The 25148-nt window shown below is 49.6% G+C and overlaps 1 protein-coding gene across 1 annotated transcript in view; it reads left to right on the top strand.

Moving 5' to 3' along the window:
• Positions 1-25148, top strand: part of Dnah10 (dynein axonemal heavy chain 10) — a 111875-nt gene that overhangs the window by 62001 nt on the left and 24726 nt on the right. Inside the window, exons 39-54 of the mRNA XM_021162419.3 lie at positions 1717-1875; positions 4290-4425; positions 6394-6516; positions 8447-8581; positions 8860-9076; positions 10884-11003; positions 12392-12537; positions 13338-13490; positions 15466-15726; positions 16391-16563; positions 17982-18075; positions 18475-18642; positions 19262-19450; positions 20345-20516; positions 23238-23441; positions 23809-23889. Coding sequence (XP_021018078.1) covers positions 1717-1875; positions 4290-4425; positions 6394-6516; positions 8447-8581; positions 8860-9076; positions 10884-11003; positions 12392-12537; positions 13338-13490; positions 15466-15726; positions 16391-16563; positions 17982-18075; positions 18475-18642; positions 19262-19450; positions 20345-20516; positions 23238-23441; positions 23809-23889 — 2531 coding nt within the window. The remainder of the gene's footprint in view (positions 1-1716; positions 1876-4289; positions 4426-6393; positions 6517-8446; positions 8582-8859; positions 9077-10883; positions 11004-12391; positions 12538-13337; positions 13491-15465; positions 15727-16390; positions 16564-17981; positions 18076-18474; positions 18643-19261; positions 19451-20344; positions 20517-23237; positions 23442-23808; positions 23890-25148) is intronic.

Below are 25148 nucleotides of genomic sequence, written 5' to 3' on the forward strand. Positions count from 1 at the left end.
GCCTCTTGGGAAGTGTTTTGCGAGAGCTTTATTTCCTGGGGTGGGGGATGGGGGATGGAGGGTGGGGGTGGGGGATGGGGGATGGAGGGTGGGGGTGGGGGATGGGGGATGGAGGGTGGGGGTGGGGGATGGGGGATGGAGGGTGGGGGTGGGGGATGGGGGATGGAGGGTGGGGGGTGGGGGATGGGGGATGAGTGTTCATCCCAACCATACATTTTTTTTTCTGATTGATGTGACCAAATGCCTATAAAAAGCAGATTATGGCGAGGGAGGTCTCAGAGCCTGAGAGGGTAGAATCTATCCTGTCAGGAAGATGTTCTCAGAGGCAGGTGAGCGGGCACACTGCCCTGAGACTCCTCATATCTGCAAAGACCCGAAAGCAGAGGGCCAATAATGCTGGACCTTGATGCATTTTCCCCATTTTCCCATTTTATTTATTCTGGGATCCCAGCCCATGGGATGGTCCACATTCCTTGGTTAAAATTCTGAAAATGAGGCTGGAGAGATGGCTCAGCAGTTAAGAGCACCTGCTGCTCTTGCAGAAGACCCCAGTTTTGGTTCCCAGCACCCACAGGAGGCCCCACAACCCCCTGTAACCGTTGTTGTATGGAATCTGGCGCCCCCTTCTGGCCTCTGTGGGTACTTCATGAGCATAGTGTACAGACATACATGTAAGACAAAACGCTCAACATGTGCTGGAGCATCCTAAAGACTCATTGTGTGGTGACAGTCTTCCATCTAGAGAGGATTTCCAAACCGTTTGCTTCCCCACTTGCCAGTAACTGGGTTCTAGAGAGACTTGGACAAACTCTAAATGGGGCCATGCGATCTTTGTGACTGTAGTATTTCAGATTGCATAGCAAATCTCCAGACCAGGGCTGGGAGGTGGCTTCACAGTTAAGGAGCATTCTCCGAGCAAGCCCGAGGGTTTGAGTTCGAATCCCGCATGCCCACCTAAAACGAGGCATGGAGGTGGGTCTCTGTAATGCCAGTGCTGTGGTGGGGTACACACCAGGCAGATCACTGTTGGCTGCAAGCCTAGCTCCAGGTTCAGTGAGAGACCCTGCCTCTAAAAAATAAGGCAGAAAGAATAGAGTAGGACAGACAGGCAGTGTCACCCCGTGGCCTCTGTGTGATGTATGTACATGCAATAGGTGCATGTACATACATCACACACACAAAATGTACAAAACCCTTGTGTCTTGGAGGTAACCACTTCTTACTTCTCCCGTCCCATATGAGGGACAGTGGCATGCTGAAGCCTGGTGTCCATTGCCTTAATTTTTCTCTGCCATTCTTTAGTCTACCACCAAATAATTGTCACGACTATCACACAAATACACACATGCGCATGTGTGAGAGTATGTATTTACTGTTTTCATTAATTTTCTTTCATATTCTGATCACACTGTGGTGGGGATTTATCATCAGAGAGAGGCACGTCCTGTCCACTTGACTGATAAGGTGTGAAACACATAGCCAGGGGTGGGTGGTGCATGCCTGCAATTTAGCAGGCAGAGGCAGGAGGATCACCGCTAGTGTGAAGCCAGCCTGGTCGACCTAGTAAGTTCTAGGCTAGCCAGGGCAACATTGTGAGATCCTGATCTCCAACTGTCCTTCCAAAGTAGAAACACAGAGGGCCTTAGAATGGATTCCCACCTGCCTTTGAGAGCTCCGTTGGCCTGAGCCATGGCTGAAGCCGCCTCTTTGGTTTAGGCTTGGGATAATGACAAAGTTGTACATCCTGAACCCCAAAGCCGTGAGTGTCATTGAGCTGTATGGCATCCTGGATCCCACCACTCGAGACTGGACAGATGGGGTGCTGTCGAACATCTTCCGGGAGATCAACAGGCCGACCGACAAGAAGGAACGGAAGTGAGTGCTCTGCTAATTGGCCAGATGCCTGGATTAGCTCTTTCTTTGGCGCCCTTCAATTCTGAGCAGTTTCTTAGAATTTTTTTTTCTTATGACCTTGATGTTCTAGAAGATTTCAGACCAGTTGTATTATAGACGAGTCAAGTCTTGGTTTTAGTTTCCTGCTGTTCTCTTGAGGTTAGATTCTGGCTATGCATCTCAGAGATGCCACAGGGCTGATGTATCTGTCTCTGCACTGGAGATGCATGGCATCTGCATGTCCCGTTAGTCAGGGTGCCTTCTCTTCTAGACCAGGCAAGACTTCCCACTTTGGAGTGGATTGTCCATCTACAGAGAGACACCTCATGGTGGTGCTAACACCTCATTCCTCATCAACCCCACAGCCAGTGGTCTGAACAGAGTTACTTGCTCGAGTCCAGCCTTTCTATCATGGATACAGATAGTAGAAAGGGACTCCTGTTGGGAGATGACTTCATTGGGCTGTGGGGCTGTAAGCCACACAATAGAATTGCAAACATGTTGCATGTCCTCAACTTGATAGCAAAGAGGGTATGAAGAAAATACAAGTATTTTTAGGAACTATGTGCTGAAGTATTTAGGGGAAAAGAAAGGATTATCTTAACTGCAACAGATCAAAGAGAAAGGGGGTTGGGAGGAGGGAGCAGAACAGAGGGGGGGAGGGAGGGATGGGGAGGAAGGGAGAGAAGGAAGAGGGAGAGGGGGTGGGTGAAGAGAAGTAGGGAGGGGAGGGAGAGAGGGAGGAAGGAAGGAAAGGAGGGAGGGAGGGAGGGAGGGAGGGAGAGAGAGAGAGAGAGAGAGAGAGAGAGAGAGAGAGAGAGAGAGAGAGAGAGGCAGAGGCAGACTATGAATCTAACAGTTGGAGAATCTGCCTGGCTCCCTGAACTATTTTCTTATGACACTATACTTGCCATGGGATTGGGAAACATCCTGATAATCTAGAGTGATCTTGTCTTGAGATCTTTAGCTAAGCTCTCTCCCTCCCCCAGCTATGTGCAGTGAATGTCAGCACACATCTGTAAACCTAGCACTTGGGATACTAAGGTATGAGAGTTTTCAGCTAGCCTGAAGCTACCTCATGAGAGGCTGCCTAAAAATAAATAAACTGGGCTGGAGAAATGGCGGAGTGGTTGAGGACAATGTCTGGAACTGGTGAGATGGCTCAGCGGTTAAGAGCACGGACCGCTCTTCCGGAGGTCATGAGTTCAAATCCCAGCAACCACATGGTGGCTCTCAACCATCCATAATGAGAAACATAAAAAAACCTGGAGCGAGCAGAGGCCAGAGCGAGCAGGGCTGGAGCAAGAGGGAGAAAGGAAGAGGGGAAAAAAGGCACTGTTTGTCCTCCCAGATGCCTGGGGTTCAGTTCCCAGCCCCCAGCCACCCAGCTGTCAATCGTCTGTAACTCCAGTCCCAGCTTCCCTCTCTTGGGCTTCCAGGGCACTGCATACATATGTAGCAGAGACATCTGTACAGGCAAGCACTCATGCAAATGAAATAAAAATGAAAAAAAATCTTTAAAAAAATGCCGGAAAAGAAAAGAAATAACAAAGTAATTTTTTAAAAAGTAGTGATAAATTGACATTAAAAAAATCTATTTATTTATTATATATGAGTACACTGTAGCTGTCTTCAGACGCACCAGAAGAGGGCATCAGATCCCATTACAGACAGTTGTAAGCCACCATGTGGTTGCTGGGATTTGAACTCAGGACCTCTGGAAGAGCAGTCAGTGCTCTTAACCCCTGAGCCATCTCTCCAGCTCCTTGACATGTATGCTTGACCTGAGTTTTAAGACAAAAATGGAGCGCAAGGTATGTGCTGGGTCTATCCCCATGATACCACTTACTCAGGATTGGTTGATGATTCCCCAAGCAAGAATGCGGAATATCATGACTTAAGAGAACAAAGAAAGAGAAAGGCAAAGGGTATGAGATGAAGAAGAAGGGATCGCAATCGACAAACAAAACACGTGGTGCTAAGAGACAGAAAGTGAATCGTAGCAGGCTAGTTGGCTCTGCAGTAAATGTTTCCCTGTTAAAGGAATGTCAGTCACGCATGCTATTGGCCAGTGTAGCGGTGTGTCACTCTCAGAAGGGAAGGCCAGTTTACCAAAGGAAGCGAGCTGGATCGTGAGCGACATTCTCCGATCCTTAAACATTAGCGAGTTTCTCAGCATTCACACGCCTCGTGCTCCAACTCCAGGACAAAGGGAACAAGCACTCTGTGAGGGTCCTGGCTGGACAGACAGAGCAGGGGGGACAGTCGGGTCGCTGGGAACGCGCTAAGGTCGAGGGTCCTGGCTGGACAGACAGAGCAGGAGGGACAGTCGGGTCGCTGGGAACGCGCTAAGGTCTGTGGCTAACTGGCCAAGCTATGCTCCTTGGTCCCCGCAGGTATATTTTGTTCGATGGTGACGTGGATGCCTTGTGGGTGGAAAACATGAACTCCGTGATGGATGACAACAAACTGTTGACCTTGGCCAATGGGGAGCGCATCCGGCTTCAGTCACACTGTGCCCTGCTCTTTGAGGCAAGTAGCGCCTAGATCCGAACTTGAACACAGGCTTTGCTTTGGGTTAATTAATTCTCTATGGAAGTAGGTGGCTATGGAAACTCAGAGGCTTATAATGAGTTACATTTTCTACATTACATTTATCTATGCTTTTTAAAAATTTTAACATTGCATTTATCTATGTTTGAGCATGCGCGTGCGCCTACACAGACACACACACTAAAAATACAAACTTGTGAATTCCATTACTACTGAGCATAATGGTACATGCTTGTAATCCTAGCAATTAGAAGGCTGCTCAGGAGGCAGGAGGATTCCCATGAGTCTGAGACCTATAGCAAGTCCCAAGTTTACAGAAGCAAAGCAAAAGTTAAAAACTTCACGTGTTGCTTAATGACCGAGCCCTCTGACTGTGAGGATTTGTCTGGTGTATCAGTTGCCAGCCCTCCCTCCTCAGAATGTCATATTGCTGAACTGTTTGACAGTACACCCTATTTACATGGTTTTTAATATGGAAATATTTACTGCAGAGCCAGATAATATACTGTAGTTCATTCTTTGCCTTTTAGGACCATTTTTTTTTCTTTTTTCGAGACAGGGTTTTTCTATGTAGCCCTGGCTGTCCTGGAACTCACTTTGTAGACCAGGCTGGCCTCGAACTCAGAAATCCGCCTGCCTCTGCCTCCCGAGTGCTGGGATCAAAGGCGTGTGCCACCACGCCCGGCTTAGGACCATTTTTTTTGGTGGGGCGGTGGAGTTGGTAGTGGCCTTGCTTTTTCTCATGCTGTTTGCCTTCATCTTCATTAAGAAATTCTTTCTATCACATCAAGAATTGGGCCCTCCTGTTTTTTCCTAGAGACCACTTTCCAAGTCTCCCCTCTCTCCATTTCCTGATCACCATACCAAGGGCTTGTTCATAGCCGTGCCTTAGGACTCACTCTTGCCCCATCTTGATTGTGACATCATTTTTTTTTTCAGTCTGCAGAATTCACTGGTGCATTGTGGTTGTGCATACTGTGGTCTAGTTGGCTCATGGAACCATCTCTTTTATGAAGAGAGACATCTGTCAATGTGGTTAACTTTAGACATACACTTTGTGATAACTGAACCCTGTCTCAAAAAAACAAAAAAACAAAAAACAACAACAACAACAACAAAAAACCAAAGAAGAAAACTGTAACATGATGTTTGGGGGCTACAGCTGGAGGTCGGTTGATAGAGAGCTTGTTGCATGTTGTTTTTGCTCTACCTGGAAGTCCTGTCCGTACCTTCCTCCCAGCAATTGGCCCATAGCTTTCTTTACTGACAGATCAAGAACCATTTGGGGAACAGGACCTTAGCATCAGGCCCACCCCCTACAGAACTCACCTTGCATCACAAGGCCCTGAGTTGATTGCCAACACTGCATAAAGCAAATGTGTTGGCACACCCCTGTCATTCTAGCCCTCAGAAAGTGGAGGCATGAGGACCAGGAGTTCGAGGTTATCCTTAGTTACAGGGTAGCCTGGGCTACATGAAACCCTACCTGAAAAAACTGAAACAGCCTGGTGGTGGTGGCACATCCCTTTAATACCAGCACTTGGGAGGCAGAGGCAGGTCGGTCTCTGTGAGTTTGAGGCCAGCCTGGTCTATAGAGTAAGTTCTAGGGCATTGAAGGCTACACAAGGAAACACTGTCATAGAAAATAAAAAAGAAAGAAAAGAAAATTCAATCAATCAATCAATCAATCAATCAAACAAACAAACAACAAAAAAACTGAAATAAAACAAAATAAAGTGGCTAGAGAGACGATCCAGTGTTTGGCATGGGCAATCTCATCATGACCGCCATGTTTGTTTAAAAACCTCACATCAGCTATGCCGACTATTTGGTAGGGCTTTGTGTCTTTGGAAATGTGTGCACAGGGAAGGCCCTGACATTCGTGGACCATGTGTTAGCAACCATGAGCAGAGGTTTTCCTAGCTGAAGAGTTTGCTTTCTTCCCAGGTTGGAGACCTGCAATACGCCTCCCCGGCTACCGTGTCTCGATGTGGGATGGTCTATGTGGACCCTAAGAACCTGAAATACCAACCATACTGGAAGAAATGGCTACAACAGATACAAAACAAGGTGAGATGTGTCCTCAAACAGCTCGAGCAGGAGCAGGACTGTTGAACAAAGGATGCTTGGAGGAGCGGGCACCTTGCCCTCCACCTGCTGTGTGTGTCCCTGGGCGCACAGCCTGACGGGCCTCTGGGCCATGTGTCCTGGTGAAAGGGGCAGTGACATTCACAGCCTAGGCCAGGAATCAACACAGAAGCCAGGAGGGAACATTCTCAGTTGCACGAGTGACCTTCTTTTGTACCTACTCCAATCTGACTCTAGGGTGGGGACACAGCCAGAGACAATACATGTATGCGGGACCTGGCTGTAGCCAGCAGATGTTAACCCAGGTGGATTCTGGGTATCACTGTGCAAGCCTGGTTCAGAGGAGCCTAGCCATGGAGAGACAGGATGCCCCGTTGTGCACTTTTGCTTAGCTGCATGAATGTCCCCCACCTGAACTGGTTTGCCCTGTAGCAGAGATCAGATTTCTTCAGCTAACCACTGTGTCCCATCTTAACAGTAGGATTCATGGGAAGTTGGTACGCAGTGGTCATGTGTGTCTTGTGGCTTTAATCACATCCGATACCCTGTGACCTCGTTTGCACGGGTGGCCCGGATGACTCTCTTGAAGGGCCCCTTGACTAGCATGAATTGGAAACCAGAACATAAGTATCCCAGAGAAGAGATGGCCAGGGGAAGCCTACCAGGGCCATAGGAAGCAGTGTCCTGAAGGGAGGACTTTCCTCAGGGGCACTCATAAGGACCCCTGAGTCCCTTGGTGGGCATTGATACCAGGTTGAAAAGACACTTCCAGGGGCTAGAGAGATGGCTCAGTGGTTAAGATCACTGTTGGCTCTTCTGAAGGTTCAAATCCCAACAACCACATGGTGGCTCACAACCATCTGTATTGGGATCTGATGCCCTCTTCTGGTGTGTCTGAAGATAGTTACAGTGTACTTACATATAATAATAAATAAATCTTAAAAAAAAAAGAAAAGACATTTCTAGCACTCAACTTCATTTTCTTAAGATTCACTTTATGTTTTGTTTAAGTAGTACACACACACACACATACACGGATACATATGACTGCAGTGTCAAGAAGAAGGCATCTGACCCCTTGGAGCTGGAATTATAGCAGTTATGAACTGCCCATTGTAGGTCTTGAGAGCTGAACTTTGGTTCCTCTACAAGAACAATCCACCATCTTAAACTTTATGTTAGCTGGGCGTGGTGGCACACACTTTTAATCCCAGCACTCGGGAGGCACAGGCAGGCAGATTTCTGAGTTTGAGGCCAGCCTGGTCTACAAAGTGAGTTCTAGGACAGTCAGGGCTATACAGGGAAACCCTGTCTCGAAAAAACCAAACCAGCCAACCAAAACAACTTTATGTTATACATATTAGTGTTTTGCCTGTATGTTTTTATGCGCGCTGTGTGCCTGCCTGCCATGCCCAGGGAGGTCAGACAAAGGTGAAAGATCCCCTGGGACTGGAGTCATAGCCCATTGTGAGCCACCATGTAGGTGTAGAGAATTGGACACGGGTCCTCTTTAAAAGCAACAAGTGTTCTTAACTGTTTACCATGGCTCCGGAATTAGTCCGCAGTCATAGCCACAGAGCCTGCCCCCCAGCCGTGCATCCTGTTACACTACTTTAAATTCTTTGCTGAATGGCCAATTGTGATACTTGAATTCTAAGACCATCAGCTTCTCTTCTATCAAAAGGGACCTGTTATCCCCCATCACTCCAAGGTGTGGGTACCTTGGTGGTAGTGAAGGGAAATGGGCATAGCCTAAAGAACCTTTCTTGTGTGAACGTCACCGGCCATGGGGTTCCACCCCTGTTGAGGTCATGGCCGTAGCCATTTCTTATGCTTCTCGGGACATGACAAACCTCTGATGAAATTCCAGTTAAAAGGACCCTTGGAAAGGATTCGGATCTCTCCTCCACAGGTGGAGCAAAAGTATTTAAATGACCTCTTCGAGAAATACGTGCCCACTCTCATCGACATGATCATAGAGGGGATCATAGACGGGAGGCAAGGGGAGAAGCTGAAGATGGTGGTTCCCCAGACAGACCTAAATATGGTAAGAACACTTCTCCGCTAAGGGCAGAAGGGAAGGCTTCCCGAGAGATGGTCCTGCGGGGTGGGGGAGGGGCTGACAGGGACCAGTGATGCCTCGTGGATGACTGTCAGGGCATATTCTTGTGGCCCCATGCAAGCCGAGGTGCCAGGCTCTATGTGTCTGAACCAATATGGCGGGTATAGGTGCCATCACAGTGGGACAGAGGACCCCCAGGACACAGGTTAGGACGGTATCATGGGGGTCGGAAAGGTGGGCTGAGACAGGCGTTTTGTGACCAGGTGACCCAGTTAACCAGGATGTTGGATTCGCTGCTAGAAGGAGAAATCGAGGATCTTGACCTGTTAGAGTGCTTCTTCCTGGAGGCTCTCTACTGTTCGCTGGGCTCCTCCCTGCTTGAGGAGGGAAGGGTGAAGTTTGATGAGTGTATCAAACGCCTCTCGTCAATGCCCACTGTGGATTCGGAAGGGAACTGGGCCCGTCCTGGGGAACTGCCAGGTAGGAATGGAGAGCCTCACTCAGATGCAGAGATGAGATGAATGGTCTTCTTCCTTGTTCCTGCCGGCGTGGGTCGGCGGCCTGGGTGACATGACCACTTACTTACCACTTACATTTAGGACTTGAAGTGTGTTGCCCACTCCAGCAGGCCAAACCCCCTCCCCCCAGACACTACTGCTAGAGGAGGCTTCCCCTCTGGCACCATTTTGGACCCTTATGCTTCAGTTCTGCCTGAGCTCTCCACGCTTAACACACTCCAGGGTTCCCGGTTTTATCTCGGGGCTTCCCCATCTGTCTCATAGACCAGCAGGAAGACATCATATGAAGGGCTTAAGGGGTTTTATACTTATTCACTTTACATCTGCTCGCTGCCCCTCCCACAATCCTTCTCCCTTCCCTCCACCCCTTCTCCTCTGATCCAGTGGGGGCCTCCTTGGGTATCCCCCCCCCACACCCTGGCTCATCAAGTCTGTGAGGCTAGGTGCAGCCTCTCCCACTGAGGCCAGACAAGGCAGCCCATCTGGAAGAGCATATCCCATGAACCAGCAAGAGCTTTTGGGACAGCCCTTACTCCAGTTGTTTAGGGCCCCCATGAAGACCAAACTGCACATCTGCTACATATGTATGCTGGGGTGGGGTGTAGGTCTAACCTGTATATGTTCTTCAGTTGGTGGTTTCAGACTCAAGAGAGTCCCAAGGTTCCAGGTTAGTTGACTCTGTTAGTCTTCTTGTGGAGTTCTTATCCCCTTCTGGGCCCATAATCCTTCCTCCTGTTCTTCCATAAGAGTCCCCAAGCTCCATCCACTGTTTGGCTGTGGGTGTCTGCATCTGTCTGAGTCAGCTGCTGGGTGGAGCCTCTCAGAGGACAGCCATGCAAGGCCCCTGCCTACAAGCAAAGCAGAGTAGTATCTTAGTGGTATCAGGGATTGGTGCTTGCCCATGGGATGGGTCTCAAGTTGGGCCATTCCCTCAGTCTCTGTTCAAAGTCCTTAGTCATCAGGGAAATGCAAATCAAAACAACTCTGAGATTCCATCTTGCACCTCACTTGAGTTTTTGATCTGACAGCACCTGCTGGCGAGGATGTGGAGCAGGGGAAACACCCCTCCATTGCTGGTGGGAGTGCCAACTTGTACAACCACTTTGGAAATCAATTTGGTGGAAACCAGGAATAGCCCTACCCCAAGAGCCAGCTACACCGCTCCTGGGTTTTAAGATTTTGCGTGAAAACACTCACCCTTAGATACAAACAGGTGGAGGCCATGAATGGCTTTCTGCTTGGAGAAGTGGTCTGTCCCAGAGATGGGTAGACAAGGCACACATGTGAATGGGGTCCTGTGAGGAAGTGATATGGAGAGTGGGGTGCAGAGGTGGACGGGGCTCCAGCTCTGGAGCTGTCCTTAACATATGGTTCTCCACCTCTTTCCCATCCAGTCTTTGCCAGATGCCCTCATAGGTCATAGGTCATACCTGTACTTCTCCAGCCTCAGAGTTCAGCATCTGCATCACAGTTGTCTATTTACTTGCTTCTACCTTCCCTTGTTTGGGCCGCCAGCATCTGTAAGGGTGGGGACATGGCTTTGCACCCCCATGGTTGTGTCCCCAGAGAAGGCTTGGTGGCTGATGGCAAACAGGTAGCGCTGGTTCAAAATTCTCAGACTCTGACCCATGCGTCAGATTCTGAGTACCTGTCTGTCCTGTGAAAGGCGTACCAAGCAAGTGCAGGCAGCTCATTCTAGATGTGTCAGAATCTATCCCATCCCCAGGTCTATGACCAAAGCAACATGGATCCTTGTCCCCCCACCACAGGGCATCTTCCCTCCCTATATGACTTTCATTTCGATGCCAAGCGGAGCCACTGGATTCCATGGAACAAGCTCGTTCCCGAATACGTGCACAGCCACGAGAAGAAATTTGTCGACATCCTGGGTGTGTAAGCACTGCTCTCGGTCTTAGCTCCCCGGTGTGAATGAGTGTGGAAGGCTGTGAGAAGATGACTGTGGCCTCATTGGCAACCCAGTGCCAGCCAGGGAATTGGTTGGGAGCGACTAGAGGCCAGCACCATGGGCCACTTGGGATTCCTCTTCGTCCCCTGCCTCTGAGCACCTCTGTGTGGCTGTGTTCTGGGCTTTTCTAAAAGGTAAGCTGATGGTCACGGTGGCCTGTTCTCCACTTTCCTTCACATTTCCTAGGGCGTACCAGCCACAGAGCTGGCTGGGTCCAGGGAGGGCAGGAGGGAAGCCACAGCATCGGTTCACAAGGGGCGTGAACCTGAGGAGTCCTGTTCCATCCTCTGTGGTTCCATAGTAAGCATATGCGGCCTGGTTTTCAGTCAGAATGCAAATCAGTTGGAGTTCCGGGAGCAGAGTGGCTGAAGCTGGGCCAGTTGCCACCATTACTTTGCCAAGGAAATAGTTCATGCTTAATTTGATCAGGTAGAAATCACATCTCCACAAACCCATGGAACGGCAAGGAAACCGAGGCTAGGCATTGATTCACATTCACCATTGCCGCCAGAGCTTGGCTTAAAAACAAAACAAAACAAAACAAACACCAGGTGGGGGCACAGTGGTGCACGTCTTCGATCCTGGTACTTGGAAGGCAGAGGCAGGCAGATCTCTGTGAGTTCGACGCCAGCCTGGTTTACAGAGTGAGTTCCAGGACAGCCAGGACTACACATGGAAACCCTGTCTCGAAAAACCAAAACCAGACCAGGTTGGAGAGATGGCTTAGTGGTTCAATTCCCAGCAACCACATGGCAGTTCACAACCATCTGTAACTCTAGTTCCAGGGGATCTGACTCCTTCCTTCACACAGACACACATGTAGGCGAAACCACTAATGTATATTAAAAATTTGAAGAAAAAAAACCCAAAGCAAAATTTTGTGTGTGTGTGTGCATGCGCGCGCGTGTGTGTGTGTGTGTGTTTGGTGCACCTGAGCACAGTTGTGGAAACATGAACAGCCTGTCAAAGTGTCTTCCTATAATGCTCTGTGCTTTCTTGCCTTGAGACAGGGCCCCTCACTGAGCCCGAGGCTTGTCCTGGCCCTCCTGACTGGCCAGCAAGCTCTCAGAACCAGCCTGTCTTCACTCTCCCAGATACTAGAGTTAAAGCCACATGTAGCCACACACAGATTTTAATGTAGGTGCTGGGGATTTGAATGCAGGTCCTCATGATCCCAGAGCAAGGTTCTTACCCACCGAACCACCTCTCCAGTCCCAGCTACCTCTTCTTGGATGCATGGGGCTCTGCGTGCACTGCCCGGTGCCCAAGTGCTTGGCATTCCGGTGACACCTGGATTCTTCTGTCTTCCAGTTCACACAGTGGATACCACCCGCACCACCTGGATCCTGGAGCAGATGGTTAAAATCAAGCACCCTGTTCTTTTTGTGGGTGAATCTGGCACTTCTAAGACAGCCACTACCCAGAACTTCCTCAGAAACCTGAACGAGGAGACCAACGTAAGTGTCCGTCTCTGTTAGTCACCAACTGCTAAGTTACCCCCGCACCAGTAAGGCCGCCGACCTTTATTATCTCTCATTTTCCATGGGTCAGGGATCGTTAAGTGGCTTAGCTGGGTAACTCAGGTTCTCTCATGAGATTGTAGTTAAGTGTCGGTGAAGGCTGAGTTCATTTGAAGGCCTGGCTAGGGCTGGATAAGCATCTTCTAAGATGCCATTTCATGTGGCTGGAGGCCTCAGATCGTCACCTCTCCTAGGAATGCCCGACTGTGCTTGTCTTAGACTCGAGACCTGGTAAGTTACAAAGACTAGAAGTTTACTCGACCCAGCTCTTGGGGCCCAGCTAGTCCAAGAGCATGGTGCTGCTGTCTGACAGGAGAGGGCCTTCTTGGTCCAGGGCAAATATGGTAGAAAACATCACACGGTGAGAAAGAGAGAGCCTGTCAGGGAAAGTCCCACCTTCATAACAGAAAAGAAAAGCCGCTTCTTTAGAAGCTCTGAGCCTGTTTCTCTGCAAATGGCTCGATACATGTTTGAGAGCCCTCCCATCTCCTATCCGACCTTCCCCCTGGAGCTCCTGAGTAAATAAGGACAAAGGATATGCTTGTTGTTGATACAGGGTCTCGCTGTGTAGACTGGGCTGGCCTTGAACTTACAGAGATCCTCTTGCCTCTGCCTCCTGAGTGTGCAGCCATAACAGGCCCCAGCTGTAGTACCTAAATGATGAACACAGACCTGCACCCCTTGTGGAAACGGTAGTTTGGAAACCAGCTGTTATACTACCCTCTGCTCTGTGACAGATTGTGCTGATAGTCAACTTCTCCTCTCGGACCACATCCCTGGACATCCAGAGAAATCTGGAAGCCAACGTGGAGAAGCGGACCAAGGACACGTATGGGCCGCCCATGGGGAAGCGCCTGCTGGTGTTCATGGATGACATGAACATGCCAAAGGTGAGCGGGCCTTACAGCAGCCAGAGAGGTAGGGATGTGTGCGGAAGTTTGTGTCTTTTTAAGATTTTTACTTTTTAGGACTAATTTTAATCTTTATCTATTTATTATTTTATTTTTGGGTGTGTACCTCTGTGTGTGTGTGTGTGATGATGCCATATGTACCCAAAGAGACCAGAGGAAGGTGTTAGATCCCTCGGGAGCTAGAGTTACAGGTGGTTGTGAGTTGCCTGTCATGGAGCCGAGAACAGAACTCTGATTATCTGGAGGAGCAGCAGGTGTTTTTAACCACCGAGCCATCTCTTTAGGTCTGTGTGTGTGTCTTTAACTCCACATGGTGTGGAAGCCAGCTGAGGTGGCAGCTCTCATGTTCCTCTCACACAGGCCCCCTCACTGTGTGACATGGTCTCCTTTGCCAGGAGACACCTCTGTTCCCACCCGTGTGCGAGGCAGAACGGCAGGCACCTCCCATGGCACCCCGAGTTCCACACTGTGTCTGAGGCCTGACAGGTGGAGAGTTTTCTCAGCATCCTGGGACTAAGATTTGTATCGTGTCACAGAACCTTTCTCCTCCGAAAATTTGTCTTCTGGAAGAACTCTGCACATGGCAGTATCTGTGTATCTGTAACACGTCTGTCCATCTGTCCATTGTCCATCCATGTATCTAGTTATCTATGTACCTACTATTTTATTTATTCACCATTTACCTCCTTATTTTTCCATCCATATAATAAGGGATCTGTAGACAATTCATCTACTATCCATCCACTTATCCATCTCTCCATCCATCCATTCATCCACCCATCTACCCACCTACTCATCCATCCACCTACCCATCTCTCCATCCATCCATTCATCCACCCATCCACTATCCATCCACTTATCCATCTCTCCATCCATCCATTCATCCACCCATCCACTATCCATCCACTATCCATCTCTCCATCCATCCATTCATCCACCCATCTACCCACCTACTCATCCATCCACCTACCCATCTATTTGTCCATCCAATTACACATCTTTTTACTTGCCATCCATCCATCCACCCACCCACCCTACCCACTCTTCTATCCACCTATCTGCTCACCCATTCCTCTATCAGTCTATCCATCTACCCATCCATCCATCCATCTGTCCATCTACCTACTCATCCATTCCTCTATCCATCAATCAATCTACCCATCCATCAATCCACCCAACACCTACCCACCCATCCATATCTACTCACTCTTCTGTCCATCTGTCTACTTTCCCACCTATCTATCCATCTATCCATCCATCTGTCCATCTTCCTACTCACCCATTCATCTATCCATCTATCATCTATCCTTCTACCCATCCATCTGCCTATTCATCCAACTATCCATCCATCCTTCTATGTACATACATACACATTCTTCCATCTATTCATCCACTCATCTGACCATCCATCCAAATGCATATGTACACATTCTTCTATCTCTCTATCTATCCATCTATCCATCCATCCATTACATACCCACCCATCTATCCATCAATATACTCATCCATCCACCCTTTTACATACATACACATACATTCTTCCATCTATCCATCCACTCATCTACCCACCCATCCAAATGCATATATACACATTCTTCCATCCATCCATCCATCCATCCATCCATCCATCCACCCATCCATCCATCCACTCATCTACCCATCTATACATTCATCCATCCATCCACTCCATTTGCTGAACTCTTCCCAGGAAACTGGTGAAGTGCCACATGTAAAGCTCAGCAGTTGTCGCCTTTGTGGAGTGAACAGTGTGGTGAGGGAGACAGACTTTAAACCTCAGGAGTGAAAAGACAATCGTAGACTTGACAAGTCCCATGAGGACAATCCCAGAATGCTCAAGGGGAAACAGGAGGGGTGAGCTTTTAAGGTCACCACAGCCTTGCCAAGCCCTGCTTTTTTTGATACTGCTTTTCTCTTTCCTCTAAAAACCTGCCAGGTGGATGAGTATGGCACCCAGCAGCCCATCGCTTTGCTGAAGCTGCTGCTGGAAAAGGGCTACTTATATGACCGTGGGAAAGAACTCAACTGTAAGAGTATCCGTGATCTGGGCTTCATCGCTGCTATGGGGAAGGCAGGAGGGGGCCGCAACGAGGTGGACCCCAGGTTCCTCTCACTGTTCAGTGTCTTCAATGTCCCTTTCCCGTCGGAGGAGTCCCTGAACTTGATCTACTACTCCATTCTGAAGGGCCACACCTCGGTAACAAGGACGACATGTGGGTGGGTGGGGTGTGAAGGCCTGATTTATCTACTCTAGAGTAGGGTCTGTGCACTTAAGGCTTCAGCCAGGAGGGGAGCAAGAGGAATTTCAAGCCTTGCCTGATGCTGTTTTAGCCACAGATGATGGTTATATCTCACATACCCCAATGTCAGAGGGCTAAAACCCATGCAGGGCAGTCAGAGCGGGTCAGATGGTGAGCTGTGCACACACGTAAAAAATGTCAAATTCCTGGAATGGAAGAGTCATTATTTTAACCATTTTAGCAGATGCAGTTCAGAGGCATTTCTGGTCCACTCAGTCTTGGGTGACTTCTCACTGTGTACATAGAACTTTTTTTTTTTTTAAATCCAAAGGAAACCTGTACCCATTACAAGATCTCATGTATCCCAGGTAGGCCTTGTGTCTCTTCCAGCCCCTGGAAGCCACTCACCTGCCTCCATCTCCATGGCCCCATCTGCCTGTGGTATTCCACATCAGTGGGCACTGGAGTCTGGCTTTTCTCTCTTAGCACCAAGTTCTCAAGATTCATCTGCCTCTAAGTGTTTCATTACCTTTCCTGATCAAATACTATTTGATCATTAAAAAAAACCCCACATGTTGCCTATCCATTCTCCTGATGGGTCTTTTCATTTTTTTCTTTAAGACCTTTAATGAGAGCATCGGCGGCGTGAGCAGAAAGCTGACATTTTGCACATTAACACTTTACAAAAACATCGTTCAAGATCTGCCTCCCACCCCTTCGAAGTTCCATTACATCTTCAACCTCCGAGACCTCTCCAGGGTTTTTAATGGCCTTGTCCTTACTAATCCAGATCGGTGAGTTCGGGGGTTGGTTGGTTTGACTAAAATATACCCTTAAAGATGTGATGGCCTTCCTTGTTAGGACTTACCAACGAATCACATGGCTCAAAAAAATATGGCAGTGAGTCACATGGAATCCTTGATTATATATTGATTGAGAAACAGATAAATGCTTAGGGCAGTGATTCTCAACCCGTGAGGCGGGACCCCTTTGGAGCGGAACAATCCTTTCACAGGGGTCTCCTAAGACCACTGGAAAACACAGGTGTTTACAGTATGAGTCATAACAGTAGCAAAATTACAGTAATGAAGTAGCAGCGAAAATAGTTTTTTGGCTGGGGGTCACCACCACATGAAGAACTGTACTAAAGGGTCACAGCATTGGGAACCACTGGACTAGAGAGAGAATCGGCAGGTTTGTGTCATTTTTGGCTGCATATGGAGTTCAAGGCCTGCCTAGGGTACATGAGATCTTGTCTCAGAAAAGTCCAAACCAAGAAGGGATGGACAGAGAGCTGGAGATGGTGCAGGTCTGATGTGAATTCAGAACCCAGATCTTCAGAAGCCATATAAAATGCTGGGATGGTGTGTGGGCCCTTCTGTCTTTCCAGTGAGTCCCCAGAGCAAGCTGGCTAGCCGGACTACTGTTCCCTGAGAGTTCTCGGTTTGATGGAAAGATCCTGCCTCAAAGCATAAGATGGGAGAGGCGGGTAGGGGTTGAGAACCATGGCCTTAGGGTGACTGCCGAGGCTCCTTAGCCCAGCAATCGGGGCGTCTTGGTCCCTCTGGTGGGATGGCTCTGTAGCCTCACCTGCTCAGCTCAGGCTGGGCTGTGTGGAACCTGTGGCTTATTTGATACAGTATCTCCTGCTCAGTGGAAGGTGTCTTCAGGAGTTGCCAGAGACAGCCCAGAAAGAATGAGGACTCTCTATAAAAACAGCCTCATGAGTAGCAGACTCCCCACTTTCCCTGCCCCTTTCAGTCTCTGTCAAGCCCAACTGTGTGGATTTGTGCCAGGAACCTTGAAGAGGGCTTACAGGGTTCCTCTGTGTAGCCCTGGCTGTCCCCAAACTTGCTTTGTAGACCAGGCTGGCCTTGAACTCAGAGATCCCCCTGCCTCTGTCTCCTGAGTGCTGGGATTGAAGGGATGCAGCACCACTGCTCAGCAGGACTGATTTTAAGTTCATGCATCTGAGCACGTAGGTGTGGCCTTTGGATCGCATACAGAGCTGACAGGAAGGCTCCATTTCTTCTTTTCGGTAGGATGAGCTGTGAGTGAGGAGTTCGTGGCCCCTTTATATAATCTGCTGGCTTCCGGTTAGAACGGGACAGAGAGGCTTTTAGAAATACGGCTCTTGTGCTCCCCAACCCACCTGGGTCCCTTCCTCCCCAGAGGACCTGGTGACCCACAACATCGTCCTTCTCCTATGTAGGTTCCAGACAGTGTCCCAGATGGTGAGGGTGTGGAGAAATGAGTGCTTGCGGGTTTTCCATGACCGGCTCATCAACGAAGTAGACAAGGAGCTGGTGAGCATGCGCAGCCATCCTGGCTGGCGGGCCGGAAACCCCATGCAAGGGCTGAGTAGAATGCATGCCAGCGGGACCAGCAAGATGGCACAGCGGGCACTTGCAGCCAAGCCTGAGGCGCTGAATTCCATCCCTGGGGCCTATATGGTAGAAAGAGAACTGACTCCCAGAAGTTAAATTCTGACCTTTACACATGAGCCCTCAGCACAAATATAAATAATTAAGTGTAAAGAAAAAAAAATGAAACCAATGTAAGCCAACATATTGCTTAGGATGCTCATGGCGGCAGGATAGGCGCCACTGGGGAGGGTCTAGGCAGATTTCCCCATTGATAACAGCAAAGTCTCTTTTCCTGCCAAATGTATGCAACCGTGGACCTTATCCTGCTTTTGCTTCAAGGTGCAAGCTCACATAGGGAACCTGGTGACCGAGCATTTTAAAGATGACTTCGAGATGGTGATGAGGGATCCCATCCTGTTCGGGGACTTCCGGTTGGCTCTGCAAGAGGGGGAGCCACGCATTTATGAAGACATCCAGGACTACGAGGCCGCCAAGGCACTGTTCGAGGTGTGGACCTCCGTCTTGTCCTCCCAGGACAAGACGCACAACCAGTTTGGAGTGTGTTCAGGGACTCCAGTGGCTCTCTTGTTGTCTGTAATGGGCTATGGCTCGCTCTAGCAGGCTGACACACAATAGACTCACGATTTATTTGATTTGATTTGATTGATTAATTGATTGAGACAGGGTTTCTCTGTGTAGACCAGGCTGGCCTCTAACTCAGGGTTCTGCCTACCTCAGCCCCATCCCCCAAGTGCTGGGATTAAAGACTTGGCTAGATTCATTTTATTTTTAATTATGTATGTGGTGTGTGTGTATTTATGTGGAATACATGTGAGTGCAAGTCCCTGTAGGGGCCAAGAGAGGTTGTTGGAGCCCCTGATGTGCATGCTGGAACTACACTTGGGCCCTGGGAAGAACAACACCTCCCAGCTAAGCCATCTCTCCTGCCCTGCCCTCAGCCGATGTCTGGCCCACATTAGTTCCTGACCCCACACATCTTAAGGATTGCTTTACTTCCTTAGCTGTGGATGCTTGGGAAAGACAGTTCTCATCACTCTCTTTCCCGGCGAGAAGGAGAGAGTCTTCCTCTTTAACTGCTGCGGGCTCAGGGATGCTCTCCACTCAGGAAATCCTTGAGGAGTACAACGAAGTCAACACCAAGATGAACCTGGTACTGTTTGATGACGCGCTGGAACACTTGACCCGCGTGCACAGAATCATTCGGATGGACCGAGGCCATGCGTTGCTGGTGGGTGTGGGTGGCTCCGGGAAGCAGTCGTTGGCTAGGCTGGCGGCCTTCACCGCAGGCTGTGAGGTGAGGAGGCCCCTGTGTACAGAGTGGGGAGTGGGACCTGCCTGTTCTTGTCCTTGTCACTTAAGCTTTGTCACTGCAAACTCAAATGTCAGACTCAGGCTGCACCTGTGAACTTAGAGCTGAGGGGACACAGAGGAGCCTTGGGGGCGGGGGTGGGGATCGTCCCTGATTGTCATACCTCAGCTCATGACCTCCTGTAGCTCCACCTCCACGGGATTTGTTGCCTTCCTGGGATCTCTACAGGCACCTGCATGTATGTGGTATATTTTTAGACACACAAATACATACACAAGTCAACAGAAGTCCTTTAGAAGAGATAAAACTGCCTTTTTTTTTTTTTTGCTTGTTTGTTTGTTTGTTGAGACAGGGTTTCTCTGTATAGCCCTGGCTGTCCTGGAACTCACTCTGTAGACCAGGCTGGCCTCCAACTCAGAAATCCGCCTGCCTCTGCCTCCCGAGTGCGTGTGCCACCACCGCCCAGTGTAGATAGACCTGCTTACGGAGCTGTAATTTGAGATAGCGATTCGCCCTTTTAAGTGTTTACTCCATACTTTGTCTAGTTGCAGATCCGTGTGACCATCACCTGCCTTTGCCAACAGGTGTCCTGTTTTCAAACTTCCCGGTGACTCCCCAGATGCCAAGTCCCTCTCTTGCCTTCCTTTCTCCAGACCCATGTTCTACACAGGGGCACGGGAACTTTCCCACTCGCACCCTGACCCATGTGTGCCGCGCAGGCGCACACAGGTCACCTGTCAATCATCCAGCTTCCCTGCCCGTGCCCCTTGTGTGATGTAGTGTGTTTGGGGAAGGGGAGCCTGCAAACCCCCATGCTCTCCTACCGTGCTCAGCTCAGCACTTTCCCCCTGCCTCAGCAGGCCTGACCTGTTTCCCCAGGTGTTTGAGATCCTGCTGAGCCGAGGCTACTCAGAGAATAACTTCCGCGATGATCTGAAGAACCTGTACATGAAGCTGGGCCTGGAGAACAAGACGGTGATCTTCCTGTTCACAGATGCGCACGTGGCCGAGGAGGGCTTCCTGGAACTCATCAACAACATGCTGACCTCAGGTACTGCCCGCCCCTGGTGGGCACCCGTGGGGCAGGAATGTCCATCCCTGCCACTGCAGTCTCTGTTTTCACACACAACCCCGCGGTTCTCAGGATGGGGCATCACTGACCCCTTCCTTCTGCTATGGATACATTGGTCGTTGGTCACTTTTCTCATTCTTGGGGCAGGGATGGTCCTGGAGTCCCTGAACCTGAAGCCTCGCGTGTCTCAGCTCTTCGAGAGACCCTGCCACCCACATGGGGTCCCCCCCCAGTGGCCACTGCACACCCCAGATTTTTGCAGGCAATGTGATGTCCATGACCTCTGCTGTCCTTGAAGCCCAGAGCCCAAAGACACGTGGGAATTGGAACTGTGATAATGAAGGGAGGGGAGAGGAGGAGCCGCACAAAGCAGCGCTTGGAAGATGCTGTGTTGTCTCTTAACTGCGGGGGTTGGGGGTGGGGGGAGGTTGGGTGGGGGACTTCAGCACACTGCCCAAAGGTGAGCTCATTCCAACATCCCTGAGGGTCTCCACGGCTTCTGGAGCCGACACCAAGGTGTGCACAGGTCCAAGACGTGCAAAACCATCCTTTACAAAGCTTGTAGAGGCTGCCCTAGCCCAGGGCTCCTTGGCTCATGCCACCCTATTCTCTGCTTCTGTCCTCCACAACTGACTTCTGTTCCTCACCGTTTCCTGTGATAGCATTGGGCTGCCTGGGTCCTTAGCCTTGTCCCAACTGCAAAGGGGGCATTATTCATGTTCTCCTTTTAGGAAGAGTGGCCAGGGCACTGCTGGAAAAAAAAATCTTCCATGTAGAGTCCTATGTACTGGAGTCAGATGGAGCAAAGACATCAAGGCAGGGGTATGGTGATCTCACAGGCAGGATTCAGGAGAGCCTGGGGATGTATCTCAGTGGCAGGGTGCTTGATTAGCATGTGTGAGATCCTGGATTCAATCCCTAGTACCAGCAGAATCTACATATGTACACACATATGCTGGGCATAGCAGTACGTGTGTGTACTCCCAGCTCCCAAGATGTAGAGGCAGGAGCACTGATTCTTGCATGGCCTGGGTCCCATAACCTTGACCAGGGGTCATCAGGGGATGGAGAAAGGACAAACACACGGAGAGAATCTGGAATCAGGTGGTCTGGGCTCTCTGATGGAGAAACGGCAGCATCCAGAAAGCTGAGTGTGTTTTGCTGAAAAGGAGGCAGGGTTATTAGATCCAGATAAACAAGGAGGCAGGGTTTGTGGTGCACACCTGGATCAAGGAGGTGGATTTAGTTGATTTCCATAGGAACAGTCTCTGCAGAGCAACAGTCTCCAGGATGTAAGCATGGGGTGGGGGTGGGGGTGGGGGTGGGGGTGGGAGGAAACTATGGTGGACGTGTTCAGCCCACTGTCAACACTAGTATTCAGACCAGAGGAAGGCTTTGCCACTCCCATGGGGCTGAGGCCTCACTGGGGTCCTGGGCATGGGCATGTCCATGTCAAACAACACACATTCACTCAGGACTTCTTGCTCCTTACATAGGAGGGTCATCCTCGGCTATATAACAAGTTCAAGGCTAGCCTGGGCTACATGAGATACCCCCTCACACACCCACTTAAAAAGAAACCTAAAACACAAACAAAAAAAGAGAGGGACACTGAAATATAGGACCTTAGGTGTCATTTAAAGATGAGGCTACATTCTCACTTCCTGGACATAGTCTGTGTGCTTTCTGGCCACAACATGGGGTCTGCTCAGAGTTGAGGGAAGAGGCGAGGCCTTTTGAGGAGGAGCAGCTTTGGCCACAACCTGAACTCTGTACAGAAATCCCTTGACTCGGGTGTCTCGCCATCTGAAAGCGTGGATGCTCATAGTAACCCAGCCCCCAGCCTGACACAGTCCTTGCCCACAGCCTTACTGGCACTGAAGACTGGGCTGTATTTTGCTGTGGGCCTGCCCTTGGGTCTTGTAGGATCTGATATTGTGTAACTGGCTAGTCCCACTGGATGCTACACCGTCTCTGTTCTACTTTCATTTCTGGTGCTTTGACAAATGCCCAGCGTACAAAGTGGTTTAGAGAGGGCAGAAGGTTTGTTTGAGTTACAATTCTAGGCTAAAGTTCATTTTTTTAGGGAAAGTCAGCAGGAGGACCTTGAGCAACTGGCCATATCATATCCACAGTCAATAACGCCCCCAGTGCTGCCTGCTTCCAGCTTTCTCTTGCTATGTAGAATTAAGGACACTCTGCCTAGGGAATGGTGCCGCCCATGGTAGGCTGAGTCCCCGTACATCCCTTAACACTAACTAGCCTTATACAGATAATTGGTCAATTGAGACTCTCTTCCCAAATAATTTAACACAGTGGCAAACTGATGTTTAAAACAAACTAGCTCAGTCCCCTCAAGTTGTTATAATGCAGACTGTCTAATTAGACATTGTCCAATGTTTATGGAACGCAAAATCCTCCTGGTAAGAATCCTGCTGAAGGAGGCATGTGTGCATGGGCTTTGATGCTCCCGTACAGTCCTCAGGGTAGGCAAGGGACACTCACCATCCATCCTGAAAGCTTAGAGACCACTCTGATCTTGGGGGACTGATTGTGTGTCAGTGTGGACCCCAGCCCTATTCCTTCACTGGCACCTGCTATTCTTCCCAGCATGCCTTGCTCCATCACCTCCTTTTACACTCAGGGAGATCAGAACTCAGAGACCTGAAAGCCAGTTCCCCCCACCTCCTTGTCCTCCAGGAATGGTCCCCGCACTCTTCGCTGAAGAGGAAAAGGACAACATCCTTGGTCAGATCGGGCAGGAGGCCTTGAAGTTCGGCATGGGTCCAGCCAAGGAGTCCGTGTGGCAGTTTTTTGTGAATAAAAGCGCTAACAACCTACACATCGTCCTGGGCATGTCACCAGTGGGAGACACCTTGAGGACCCGGTGTAGGAATTTCCCAGGTACCTCTTGAGCCGAGCCTGTAGATCCATCACCATGGCTCTGGGGACCCGACACATCCAAGCTCCCCTCCAGCAGCGTCACACAGGATGTTGTGCTAACTTGAAAGTTGGCCTTGCACTGTAGGCACACCTCCTCGGCCCCTTCTCAGGGCTCCGCAGACATGGCTGGCATCTTCCCGGCAGGCAGTGTGGGGAGGGCACCCCTCTTCTCTCTCCCAGTATCACAGTGACATGATGCTGAGAGCTAGTCATACTTGAGTGTGAACAGCTGAGCTACCCCTCTGAAGGACACTGAAGACTGTGGGCTCATATGCACTGGAGTTAGTTGTGGGTTGCAAAGTGATCCTCTTTCTCCTTTCTCTCCAAGGCCTAGTGAACAACACCGGCATTGATTGGTTCATGCCCTGGCCACCTCAGGCCTTGCATGCAGTGGCCAAGTCGTTTTTAGGTAAGCCACCACTGTTGTGGGGATTGCTTAGCGGTCTCCTAAAGAAGATTGTCACTGTTCTGACCAAATCTTGGCCCAGTAGGTTGGTTTACCATAGATACCCTATGATAAGGAATAGCTTTGTATTGTTAGCATAGGGCTTGGGGTTATATTTTGCTCTAATCCAAAGGTATCAGAAGTCCTCACATTTGGCCGGGTGTTGGTGGTGCATGCCTTTAATCCCAGCACTTGGGAGGCAAAGGCAGGCGGATTTCTGAGTTGGAGGCCAGCCTGGTCTACAAAGTGAGTTCCAGGACAGCCAGGGCTATACAGAGAAACCCTGTCTCGAAAAACAAAAAACAAACAAACAAACAAAGAAGTCCTCACATTTGGCCTGCTGCCAAATGTGCCCCCCCATTGTTTTGATGATTTATTGGCCCACACTTCATGAACATTTTGTCTTCAGCCCTTCCTATACTACATCCTTGCCGAGAGACAGTGCTGTTACTGTTTATCTCTTTGTAGAGGAAATGTCCCAAAGGTTGCCACCATGGAGATGCCAACACAGGTTCTCTTTTTGTCTAGATCTAACTCAAAAGGGTTTATGACCAATGCCACTGGGTAGCTTTGTAAATAGTTTCAACCTTACCAATATGCACCCAACAAACTCAATAAACAAACAGCCCTTCTACCCAAAGCCAAAGCTGTAATTTCAGTTATAATACTGTTCTCCTGGGAAGGAAGCCAAGAGGACATTTGTTGTGACATCGTGACTCAGAGTCTGGCTAACTGCTTCTGTGAAGGTCCACATGGCAATATTTGCTTCTGTCACAGCTGCCAAATCTTGACAATGTGCTTTGAGAGCTCTCTGGGACCAGATGTAGATGAATTTGGCCGTGCTTCAATAAAACTTTATTTACAAAACACAAGTGGTGGGCCGGCCGTGCTTGCCCTGTGGAGCTGTGCCTGCCAGCCCTGCTGTGGCTGTGAATGCTAGCTCCCACGGTGTGGAAGTCATGTCGCTACCTTCCAGCTTGCGGTGTTTCAGTTCTAGGCACAAAGCTGCCCACAATTCACTCACAGTTCTTTCTTTGAATACATTCCCTTAAGCTGAGGTGGCCACGTGGCAAAATTGGATGCCTGTGGGCCGAGTTTTTCGGGCATGCTGTGTGTAGTCAGAGTCACAGACAGATGCAGAACCTGGAACACCTCCTTCCCTCATGTTCTCCCCCAAGCCTGTTGCAAACCAGGCTGTCGGTATGACCCAAGTAGAGAGATTT

Source organism: Mus caroli, unplaced genomic scaffold (genome assembly GCF_978045245.1).
Source record: "Mus caroli unplaced genomic scaffold, Mus_caroli_1 scaffold_4, whole genome shotgun sequence".
NCBI classification, from domain to species: domain Eukaryota; kingdom Metazoa; phylum Chordata; class Mammalia; order Rodentia; family Muridae; genus Mus; species Mus caroli.